Source organism: Lissotriton helveticus, chromosome 4_1, assembly GCF_964261635.1.
Source record: "Lissotriton helveticus chromosome 4_1, aLisHel1.1, whole genome shotgun sequence".
In the NCBI taxonomy this organism is placed as follows: domain Eukaryota; kingdom Metazoa; phylum Chordata; class Amphibia; order Caudata; family Salamandridae; genus Lissotriton; species Lissotriton helveticus.
In genome coordinates this window covers 475,349,165-475,362,077 of record NC_136063.1, presented here as the reverse complement: position 1 = coordinate 475,362,077, position 12,913 = coordinate 475,349,165, and the positions used below count along the sequence as shown (strand labels likewise).

General features: G+C 44.6%; 1 protein-coding gene across 1 annotated transcript in view; it reads right to left on the bottom strand.

The window, feature by feature from the left end:
- Positions 1–12,913, bottom strand: part of NBN (nibrin) — a 429,498-nt gene that overhangs the window by 145,838 nt on the left and 270,747 nt on the right. Inside the window, exon 8 of the mRNA XM_078687062.1 lies at positions 6,004–6,101. Within this exon, the coding sequence (XP_078543188.1) occupies positions 6,004–6,101 (98 nt within the window). The remainder of the gene's footprint in view (positions 1–6,003; positions 6,102–12,913) is intronic.

Here is a 12,913-nt window from a genome sequence, read left to right as displayed (position 1 = left end):
TCACTAATCCATACATCAATTTACAATAGGGAGAGCATATGCACTTTAGCACTGATCAGCAGGGGTAAAGTGCCCAGAGTCATAAAACCAACAAAAACAGGTCAGACAAAATACAGGAGGAAGGCAAAAAGTTCAGGGATGACCCTGCAAAAAGGGCCGAGTCCAACACTCACCTTTTAGCTCAAAGTCAAGTCAACCTACACTTATAAGATAGAGATAAGTCATACTTTTATTATGGAGCCGGATTTTTCAGTTCCTCACTTTCATATATCAGCGGAAATACTGTTGTAAATTCGGTCGTCATTATTTGATTGAGGGTTATAAGAAAATAGGACCACAAAAAGGGTCTGCCGGCAACACATTCATTTTCTGTTTTGAAAGCTATGTCCTAATGAAAGTAGTGTGAACCATACTTAAATCCACTGAAACGCCGCGTCTACAGGAATTTTGTTTAATGATTTTATGTATAAACTGTGTAGGAATTCTGACAAAAGATTTTGTGTATGACATGAATATGCAATGATTTATGTTCCTAATATGTAATAAGTATGTGGAAAATCATTTTTATTGTTGAGGCAACATGTTTTTTTAAATGTGATTTGATGTTTTTTTACTGAATTTAAATAAATAGTATTTGTAGCAGGGTGGAGGGTATCGCTAACGACACAGACTGGTGGACCCCTGATAATCATCCCGCTCCTTCTCTGCTTCAGAACTCCTGGGAATTGGAGTCCGAAGAATGGTGGAACCGACAGGACAGCAGAAAGGAGGACTGTTCCTTTAATACGGAAGAGGAAGACAGAGAAGACACGCCCCCCTCTGACGCGCTGGTATGCCTCAGCGGAACCAGCATGGAGCAAGTAGTCACACCCTCCTGTGACGCGTGGCCGAGAGGAGTGGACAAAAACCCGGAAGGAGAGTGATCGGGGTGTTCTGACACCTGGGAGGAGAAGAGTGGAGAGCGTGCGAAGTACGAGGAGGAAGGACGGAGTGTGGAGACGGCGGAGGAGCAGAGACGAGGAGAAGCAGTGCCTGGAGGCCAACGTTTACACAAATCGGCCAGCCACGCTCACGGAGGAGTGTGGCTCACTCAGGTGTGTCAACGTGTGGCGGGCTGGCTTGGGAGGCGTGGCAACGCCTTGTAGATAGTGTAAATAGCGTGTCTCTTTCCCTACCGGTTTTCCCTTAACCCCCTCCTGCCTCCTTTCCTCACCGTAGTCCCTTGCACCTGTCCATCACACTCGGGTACTGTTATATAGCACGCCAACGCACCGGTGCCCTCGTGTCATTGGTCCCCCTGGGGTACATATAGCCTGAACAAAACGCTAAGAGCTCTCTTTTTCCTTCCTGCATGTGGCGTTGGGCGGCTACCAAGGAAGAGGACCCCGCCGACACTAAACCGAGGGGAACAAGTCCCAGAAGTCACCGGAGCCTTACGGATACCCTGAATCCAGCGACCCTTGCACGGGAAAGACTTACTCAAAGGAAAAAGAAAACGTTTATCTGAATAAAACCTCATTCACCCCATTCAGTTGTACGTGTCCCTCCTTCTGAACCGCCACAGTATTATTTTTTTAACTATAAGGTGATAGAATGTGAATTTATATTTGGTTTAGACATTGTAACTGCTTTCACAAAATGAGTATTTTTACTATTGTTCCATAAGGATTTACTATGAAAATAAGCACAAGAGGGAAATCATTTTAGTGTGTTAATATTACAACACTGTCCCTTTTGGAATAGAAAGGTTACTCCCCTTTTTGTTTCAAATTTGTGACATGATAAAGCTTTTCAGCCACAGTTGGCCTTTGACAAGTGGTGTGTGCTCATAATCACCTCCTCTAAACTTCTGTTCAAAGTTAATGTGAAAACATAACAAATGGACAATTAGGACTTTGAAGATTAGATCCGGCATTTTGGAGTGGCACAGAAGGAAGTTCCCTCAAAGAGTGATATTTATATTACATGACCCAAATATTACATTAGTTAAACATGCATTAGTTGATTTTTGCTACCTACCTGTAAATTCAGATTACCATGTACACTATTTGGGTGTATAAGTAATCATACCATGGAGATAGGGTACATTTTAATAAATGTATTCCTCATGGTTGAAACTATAATGTCATCCATACAATAGACTTGCATTATAAGTAACTTCAAAAGGGGGTGGTAATGGACGGAGCATCTGCACCAATCAAACACTCACACCCAGTCAAAAGATCTGGGTTTAATCCATCACCGTTCTTTAGCCCACTCTGCCACGCCAGTTCAGACATGGCTATATGCAAATCAGTCTGACCCTGTGCCTCATGGGAACAGTCCAGCCCTAACTGCCAAGCCATGCCTTCCCTGGACCGGAAACAAGCTTCCGAGGACCGGTTTCTGGCATTACAGCCGTCTTCAGCCAGGCTTGCTTGAATCCAGTGGCAAAGGGAGCAAGGGACTCACGTCTGAGCATACCCTGCCACACTTATGGCAGCCAAAAGCGGTACAAAAGGGGGTGGTAATGGACGGAGCATCTGAACCAATCAAACACTCACACCCAGTCAAAAGATCTGGGTTTAATCCATCACCGTTCTTTAGCCCACTCTGCCACCCCAGTTCAGACATGGCTATATGCAAATCAGTCTGACCCTGTGCCTCATGGGAACAGTCCAGCCCGAACTGCCAAGCCATGCCTTCCCTGGACCGGAAACAAGCTTCCGAGGACCGGTTTCTGGCATTACAGCCGTCTTCAGCCCGGCTTGCTTGAATCCAGTGGCAAAGTGAGCAAGGGACTCACGTCTGAGCATACCCTGCCACACTTATGGCGGCCAAAAGCGGTACAAAAGGGGGTGGTAATGGACGGAGCATCTGAACCAATCAAACACTCACACCCAGTCAAAAGATCTGGGTTTAATCCATCACCGTTCTTTAGCCCACTCTGCCACCCCAGTTCAGACATGGCTATATGCAAATCAGTCTGACCCTGTGCCTCATGGGAACAGTCCAGCCAATGAGGCACAGGGTCAGACTGATTTGCATATAGCCATGCTCCTTCCATCACCACCCCCTTTTGTACCGCTTTTGGCCGCCATAAGTGTGGCAGGGTATGCTCAGACGTGAGTCCCTTGCTCACTTTGCCACTGGATTCAAGCAAGCCGGGCTGAAGACGGCTGTAATGCCAGAAACCGGTCCTCGGAACCTTGTTTCCGGTCTAGGGAAGGCATGGCTTGGCAGTTCGGGCTGGACTGTTCCCATGAGGCACAGGGTCAGACTGATTTGCATATAGCCATGTCTGAACTGGGGAGGCAGAGTGGGCTAAAGAACGGTGATGGATTAAACTCGGATCTTATGACTGGGTGTGAGTGTTTTATCGGTTCAGATGCGCCGTCCATCACCACCCCCTTTTGTACTGCTTTTGGCCGCCATAAGTGTGGCAGGGTATGCTCAGACGTGAGTCCCTTGCTCACTTTGCCACTGGATTCAAGCAAGCCGGACTGAAGACGGCTGTAATGCCAAAAACCGGTCCTCGGAAGCTTGTTTCCGGTCCAGGGAAGGCATGGCTTGGCAGTTCGGGCTGGACTGTTCCCATGAGGCACAGGGTCAGACTGATTTGCATATAGCCATGTCTGAACTGGGGTGGCAGAGTGGGCTAAAGAACGGTGATGGATTAAACTCAGATGTTATGACCGGGTGTGAGTGTTTGATTGGTTCAGATGCTCCGTCCATCACCACCCCCTTTTGTACCGCTTTTGGCCGCCATAAGTGTGGCAGGGTATGCTCAGACGTGAGTCCCTTGCTCACTTTGCCACTGGATTCAAGCAAGCCGGGCTGAAGACGGCTGTAATGCCAGAAACTGGTCCTCGGAAGCTTGTTTCCGGTCCAGGGAAGGCATGGCTTGGCAGTTCGGGCTGGACTGTTCCCATGAGGGACAGGGTCAGACTGATTTGCATATAGCCATATCTGAACTGGGGTGGCAGAGTGGGCTAAAGAACGGTGATGGATTAAACTCAGATCTTATGACTGGGTGTGAGTGTTTGATTGGTTCAGATGCTCTGTCCATCACCACCCCCTTTTGTACCGCTTTTGGCCACCATAAGTGTGGCAGGGTATGTTCAGACGTGAGTCCCTTTCTCACTTTGCCACTAGATTCAAGCAAGCCGTGCTGAAGACGGCTGTAATGCCAGAAACCGGTCCTCGGAAGCTTGTTTCCGGTCCAGGGAAGGCATGGCTTGGCAGTTCGGGCTGGACTGTTCCCATGAGGCACAGGGTCAGACTGATTTGCATATAGCCATGTCTGAACTGGGGTGGCAGAGTGGGCTAAAGAACGGTGATGGATTAAACTCAGATCTTATGACTGGGTGTGAGTGTTTGATTGGTTCAGATGCTCCGTCCATCACCACCCCCTTTTGTACCGCTTTTGACCGCCATAAGTGTGGCAGGGTATGCTCAGACGTGAGTCCCTTGCTCACTTTGCCACTGGATTCAAGCAAGCCGGGCTGAAGACGGCTGTAATGCCAGAAACCGGTCCTCGGAAGCTTGTTTCCGGTCCAGGGAAGGCATGGCTTGGCAGTTCGGGCTGGACTGTTCCCATGAGGCACAGGGTCAGACTTATTTGCATATAGCCATGTCTGAACTGGGGTGGCAGAGTGGGCTAAAGAACGGTGATGGATTAAACTCAGATCTTATGACTGGGTGTGAGTGTTTGATTGGTTCAGATGCTCCGTCCATCACCACCCCCTTTTGTACCGTTATAAGTAACTTCAGTCATAATTAGCCATCACCAGCAGTGGGTGAATGTTTCCTTATAAAACTCATAATTCAGGTTATACGACCAGCATCATCAAAGAAAATAGAATAACTGACAAATATGACGAGCTCATTTGTATCACAGAAAGAGTATACGGCCTAGAGGGCATATGATGATACAAGAATGAATTCATGACTGCATCAGACATATACTCTTGCATTATGCTGCATAAAGGCCCTACCAGTGTGGACATTTGCAAAGTTTCATATGAATAAAAAATGGCAAATTATGTCTGTTGTCCAAAATGTTTTATCACGTATAATCAAGATAGATAAAAAGCATATTGATATAGCACATCAAGGCTAGCCCCTAGAGAATCATAAAAGTTCTTTAGTTTCTTCATCTGGCTTAGCCTTGTGGGGATTTAGTTTCTAAATCAATAATGTATCGAGACTCCATTCGCCTCAACATCAATTTCCTTTCTCTTCCTTTATCTTGCTGTACGATGCTATCAATACCATAATACTTCATCATTTCTAGTTAATTTATATGTACTTCATTGTAATGTCTGGTGGCAGGGTAATGTTTGTCATGGTGTTTTATGGTGCATATATTTTCCAATATACACTTCTTAACCGGGTATATTGTACTTTCTACACACTTTCTATAGCAGAGACTTATGAGTCTATACACCCCTACTTTAGAAATTCATGTAATAAATGTCTTTATACTTTTCTTTTTCTGATGGACTGGGATCTCAAATTGACTCTTGCTACTGCTGAATCTGCAAGCTTTGCACTTCCCACACACGTGGAAGCACAGAGGTTTGATCTCCACTTTTCTTTTCAAAGGAACCTTTCACTAATTATTATTTGATGGAAGAACTCTTCTAGGTAATGCCAAGAAGCGTTCGCGCCTTGAACAGAAACTGCAGGCCCATCCCTCACCCATACCACCTACCTAATGCCAGAACTCAGGAAAACAAATTAGTAGCCCTCAGCAAACAAGTACATCATTGAATTTCTAAAGGGAACCTTAACTACATCCTCCCTCTTTTCAGTGTCTGGGTTCACACCCTTCAGTCACACAAAGGCAGTCAATACACTTTCACTGTCAGGGGAAGCTGTATCTACCCTCTATCTTGGGCCATGCTAAACCAGGAGAAATCCATAAAAGATTCCATTGGTGCCAGTTCTAAGACTCTCACCACAGAGTCATACTACAGTTCAAATACAGGTACATAGGTACAGGTAGTAATCTCGCCTTACCTTCAGTAGGATGGCTTGCAGCATTACAATATGTCTCTGTAGACATGAAAATCACAGCCAGTCCGATTTCAGCTTCAGGGATAGCTCTAAGGCCCTTTCTATGGAAGACAAAGTACATATAAGGATTATGCAAAAGGTTTTGGAGGAGTATATTTTAAATAAACTAGTTTTAATAACATAGTTTCCCATGGTATGAAGTTACAGAGAAGTTCAGAAGTATGTTTATAATGTACAGTTGCAAACAAATGCACAAACACAGTAGATGTTCAGTTATGAAAATGTGTCATGGGATTTCTACACATCAGTGCATCTAATTAAAGAAATACAAACTTCCTCATTACCCCATCATATAACAGATAGTAGTGAGTTAGCCAGTGGAACTGCAAAAAATCATTACAGAAAGCCACAATAATAACTGAGATGAGTGTAGAATAAATGTAAACACACTGCTACTAGAAAAAAGTGTACTACTAGACTAAAAGACAATTACCATCTCATTATGACTACTGCACACAATGCAAAATCAGGCCCAAACTATCTTTGCACCTGGATTCGAACATTATACCATCACAGGTATTGTGTAAATTGAGCAGAGGCCTGGGTTTTTGCACAAGCTTTCCTTCAGGTCCAACTTGGAGGAATTAGCATTACAAGTGGAATTGGCGGAATCTGGCGACTCCGCTGTACTCTTGTAACGCAGAGTTCAGGCCAAATTCTTACAATTGCCACGTGGTAGATTGTTTTTCTGCGAGGCTCTATAATGCAAGCGAGATTTGTTGTCCCCTAACACCATTTTCTAACACGAGTGGTCACGGTCAGCAGGCTGATTCTTGAGTTACTCAAGCGGCAGCAAAATGAACTAGAATGACCGAAGGGTCTTGTGCACCGCATGGTGCCGTTCTTGCTGATTTTTCAGCGATGCTCGCGCTAAGCTGCAACGCGACATGCATATTTTTGCCCATTGGCAGAAATCTCAGCAGAATCTTAAAGAGTTTTTATGGAACTCTGCGGAATTCCGTGGAGTGAAACTACATAAGTTCCACTTGCCCCTAATTAGCATGTGAAGTGCATTTTTTTCCATGTTTGTGTACACATGAAAAAAGAAAAAGTATCACTGAAGCACAGTAATTATACTGCTGAAGGAACCATTAGTATACAAATCGTTCTGTTGTTGATTCATATGGTTGGCACATGATTGCCATCTAGTGCGGGGTATGGAATAATAAAACGTGTTTTTCTCAAAGTATTTTAATTTGTTTTCAGGTATAACTTCAGTAACTAGTTCCCACATCCCACAGTGCACAGGGACAAGGCCTCTATCTTAGGTTACATGTTTGTTCCTCAGTAATAGGCCTGTGTCCCAGTGCTACAAATAATTCCCTAAAAGTTATATTTTTCTTCCTCTATCTCTTGGAGGTGGTGGTGGCAGTGATGGTGGCAGAAGGGAGCGAGCGGGAAGGGAAATGTGTATCTGCAACAGAGAAAGCTTTCAACATGTAGTTACAGGTATGTAATATTTCCTGTTTGGTTCATGCTTCTACTGCCCACAATGAACCAGGACAAAGACTATGCTTCAGATTGTTTTTATTCAACGGGTGAGTTATATTAGTGGTGTTGCCAGACTAGGAAGAGCTGATTTCTTTACGAATCCTGAGGGAATTGGTAAAAGGGACCTTATTTGGGCCAAGGAGTCTTTTTTAGGTCGAGGGACCTATAAGCTGCGCTTTTGCGCAGCTTCCGGTCCGGAGATCTTATGTTGTGGAGTAGGGCAGTTTAAACCCGCCACTCTGCTCCGTTCGCTTCCATTGGCTGGCTTCCTAAACGGAGGCCAGCCATTGGAAGAGAAGGGAGTCACTCCAAACAAGCCCCGTCTCTTTCTGATTCGGGGGCGTAAGTTTTGCTGTTCTTTAGCTCGTGACGTCGTCCGTCACTCAGGACAGCAAAACACACCCCCGAATCCGAAAAATTTCGGAAGCTTGAGGCCGCCATTTTGTTTTCACCCGTAGTGAAGGTGAGCTGTTCCTCGCTGTCCTCTTGCCTTCTTCCCCCTGATTGCACTCGTGTTTTTCTTGTCTTGCCTTCTGCCCCGCTGTCCGTGTATGTTTTCCGCCCCCCTCCCGCTGTCCGTGTCTTTTTCCCGCCCCCTCCTGCTGATGAGGTCGCCAGGGCTGAGAGCCCAGGCTGCTGGGAAGCGAGACGGGCCGTGGGGAGCCGTGAGAGCCGGGCCACCGAGCAGGCGCTGCTCTGTCCTCGCCTCCCTCTCTACGAGAAGCCAGGCGATCTGTTCGCTCCTTTGCTAAGCGGACATTATTTCCCCGTTGTGAAAGGCGCTCCTTGTTTACTTTGTCAATCAGTGTTGTTATAACACAGCAACGCCGGTTTCTCTCCAAAGAGGTTCATGCTCTCAGCAACTTTTCTGCAACTACGGGCTCTGTGCTAAGTTTCCATCTGGCAATGGGATCACTATGTGCTTCCGTAGGGGTCTATCCGGCCTCCAGGCACTGGGCTCACTGTAGTGTCTTCCATCCGACACTGAGCCTCTTGGGTTTCTATCCAGGACTAGGCCCACTATGCACTCTCTAGGTTTCCATCTGGGGGCTATGCTCACTATGCACCTATGTGTAATGGTATTCCAATACATGAAGACACGTTTCACTTCACGAGTTGAAGCGTTGCCTTCTAGCAGCACTGCTAATGGCGCTTTGCACAGATCTGTGCCGCTGCACTTTATTGACCCACAGCATGCAGCAGGGATTGCTGAGTTGTCCTTTAAATTCGGGTTGGGAGAATTAACCTTTCTAAGAAAAGTGTCTCTTCACTGCGGTGCTCTTAACTAGAAGGAAAGTCTCTGGTTGAGTGATATGGGTTGGTTTGATGTTTGGAGCTTTGTACTACCATGCTGTGGGTAGTATTTATTATTCTTGTATCATGCATACTGCTCCATTTTTTTGGATGCAAGGTGAAGAGAAATCCTTGTGCATAGATGCATCTTTTGATGCTTGGGTTGCATTATGCAGCTGGCAATCGGTGGGCAGCATTTTTGTAAGGGTTTGTTTTGTTTTGGGAGGGAGGTCTTTTTCCCGCCCCCTCCCGCTGATGAGTTCGCCAGGGCTGAGAGCCCGGGTTGCTGGGAAGCGAGACGGGCCGTGGGGAGCCGTGAGAGCCGGGCCACCGAGCGGGCGCTGCTCTGTCCTCGCCTCCCTCTCTACCAGAAGCCAGGCGATCTGTTCACTCCTTTGCTAAGCTGACATTATTTCCCCGTTGTGAAAGGCGCTCCTTGTTTACTTTGTCAATCAGTGTTGTTATAACACAGCAACGCTGGTTTCTCTCCAAAGAGGTCCATGCTCTCTGCAACTTTTCCACAGACACTCTCGTGCACTTTTTGTTTATTTTATTAGCCCCTTCCCAGCTCATGTCAGATCAGCTTCTCTAATATCATTATTTTTAAGGCCAGATTAAAGGGCACGTCTCTCTATGCTTATTTTTTCTCCCATCTGGTCGAAGTATGCCAGATTGCCTGTGCTGCTCTTAGCTTCAGTGCTTTGTAAATGATATTTCACAATATCGGTTTTAATTGCAAACCTGAGTCAAAACCTGCCTGACGAGAAAAGTGTACAGATCATACTCGCCTTACACCCTGAGAACTGAAACGTAAATATTGGTTTGCTTCACATATCAATCTTTTGGGATCCAGCGCGTCTTCGCAAAGGCAGTCGGCGATTCCTAAACAATTAAATGGATAACTTTCGGTCGATATTCGCCCATTTCATCGAATTATCGGAAATCACTTGAGAAGAAGAGATCCTTAAGTCGTTGAATAACAATGGGTGAGTCTTTTGTTTTTTGTTTGAAGTTATTGCTAAATCTTTGTGAAAAAAGGTACACAGTCTCTATTTTTTCCTCGTTCCAATTTAAAATTTTAGTTTTTGCTAATTAAAAAAACGTCTCTTGGTGGGAACATCCTGTTCTGCTTTCATGTTATTTACTTTGTAAAGTCATGCTCTGTTTTCTTTTGCTTTGTGGGTCTTCGAATACCAAGAGAACCTAGCAAGTGACTTTTAAGCACTGTTCCTTTTTGACCAGACGGCCTATTTGGAAAAAGTGAAAACGTTACGGTTTTAGAAGGACTTCTTATTTTCTAGTTGTAAATGAGCAATTGAGTCTTAACCATTGGGACTCTGGGAAGCATTACATTCCATTGAATTTTGCTCATCGGTGCCATTACCCAAAAGGGATTCTAATGATTCCGTCTGACTGGGACCTGGAATGAAATGGCGTCCCCTTCCAATTGTGAGTCACAATGACTTCAATCACTGCTTTTCCACCACATCTGTAAATAATGACCTGCCTAGTTTTTCAGTAGGCAGCTGTTTTTAGACCTTTTGCAAATGCGCAGTTTTCTATGCAACCTCTTTGTACATAAATCTCTTACTGTTGGCAAACCAGTTGGCGAGCAATTTGATAATCGTGTTTGTCAGCAGTTATAATATTGCATTCAAATTTAATTATCGACCTGTGCATCTCAGGGTTATTCGCACTTTCTCACCAGGGATATTACATATTGCTTTCACTATATAAATGGACAAGAGAGTGATTCTAAACCTACCACTCTTATGTCATACATTGCCTCAATCCCCGGTTACTTCTTGATCTGCAAGGGGGAGTATTGGGCGCTCATCCAGTTTTGGCTTGTCTAATGCGTGTTCAGAAATTATTGCAAGAAACCCTGTCCTGCTGCTATTGATCAAAATCTCCTATCCTAAGACTCCAAATCTTTTGCCCCACTCTTTCGACTGCCCAACTACCCTGAGCATCCCACTCGCACCAGTACAAACACTCCTCAACCTGGGAGTCACATTCAATATTGACTTTTCTTTCACGCCCCAAGCCTACACCTCAGCAAATTATAGCTCCCACTGAGTAATGCTAGGACTCAAAGTTGGGTTGTGTCACCTTGATTATAACTGGTTGAGCTCAAGAAAACAAAACATAAATTCCCCGCAATCATGCAGTTAACCTCTTCCATCCCTTCTCTGGATCCTCATCAAACTGAACTCAGATTTTAAAGCGCTACAGTATGCTAAACTCAGTAATCCCTACATGGCCACGTTCCTGGGTAGTTGATTTGTTTATATATGTCCAAAGAAGGTCTGGAAGGGCTGGATCAATGCCACTGACTACATGTATTAATCACTTTAAATTAATTGTGGTAATTTTTTTATTATAAGGATTTCCATATATACGGCTGAAAAATAGCACAAGGCGAGGATAATGAAATTCAACAGTACTGCGAAAGCATGGCTTACATTACAAACAAAGTCTTGCAGTTGCCCATTGTAAATGACAATGCCATTTATTTAACGATTAAGCTATTGGCAATGTAAATGACAATGCCATTTATTTATGATTTAAAGAAAAAAAAATGTCATGAGCAATGCCAATAGCTCTACCTTTAATGATGCCGAGACCATTGCATTGTAAATGCTTGTTTAAGAATGCAACATAGTGAAAGAGAAGGAAACGAGCTGTGTAAGCCCACTGTGTGCAAGTACGTCGTACTGAAAACCGTGCCTATCACGGAGCCTTATCTTGTAGGGCTGAAAAGCATACACAATCGTTTTTTTCTGACGAGGTTCCGGCTTGACCTTTTCCACTACTTTATGGCATACCCTGATGGTTCTCACAGAGGTCAGTGCCTTATGCCCTGTGGCTGCGATGGAGAATCTCCTGAGGACATGATGCACTTTTTAATGTTCTGCACTTTTTATGCTGTTCCTAGAAGGTTATTTATATTCCCTATCTTAAAAACTATGGGCTTTAGGAGGGTGAGACCAGCTTTTATTTTTTTACATCTTCTTTCTAGTGATAGTGATACCGTTTTGTACACTTTAAATTTTCTACAGTTCGCCACCAGACAAAGGACAAATTGTAAATATCTAAATTGTAATCTATGATTTTTACATGTGTTTAGTTTACCTGGATTTTATAACACTTGTCAATTAGTAGTCTGTTTTATGGTATAACATATGCTGTATGACTTTTATGGTTTTAACCTTAAAGCCGAATAAAGTTTTATTGATTTGATTTGATTTAGTGGTGTGTAGTGAAGGAAAAAAGCATTGGGCAAAGTTCTCAAAAGTATTTGGTCAACACAAGAATCTTGCCAAACCTATATATCCAAACAAAAGTGTTTGTTGAACGTTTGTGGTGTGAACAATGTGGAAGCTCTACAAAAGTCTGCAATGTGAATATTACCTATGAAAGCCACAGAAGCCACACTTTTGCGAGTGGAATTATTATTATTACTAACATTTGTCAGGCACTATCGAATCATCCCCAAGGGGATCTCTCGGCACCTGGGAGGCAGACAAAGCAGATGAGTTGTGGTTAATGACAAAACAGCCAGGTTTTAAGGAGTTTCTTGAACTGACTGAGGGTGGGACAGGCCCGTATGTTCTTAGGGAGTCTGTTCCAGTGGAGGGGGGCGAGATATGAGAAAGAGCGGCCGCCCATTCTGACTCTTCTAATTCTCAGGGTGCAAAGCAGTTGTCGGTCGCTCGATCTCAGTTGGCGGGCCGATATATATGGTTTCAAGTTCTTCAGTAAATAAGCTGGGCCCTTCCCCTGCAGTGATTTAAACACCAGACACAATAGCTTGAATTCTGCTCTTTTCCTGATAGGCAGCCAGTGCAGCTGTTGTTGAAGGGGTGCCAACATGGTACGAACAGGCTGGTTGAGGGCCAAGCGTGGGGCTGTATTTTGGACAACCTGAGCCTGGAGAGTCGGTCTTCCCTAATCCGTACTAGTGGGGAGTTTCCATAATCTAGTCGGCTAACTTGAAGTGCCTGTATAAGGGTTCTTCTGGCCGAGAGGGGGATCCCAAGGGAAGACTTTTCTCAACATTCTCATA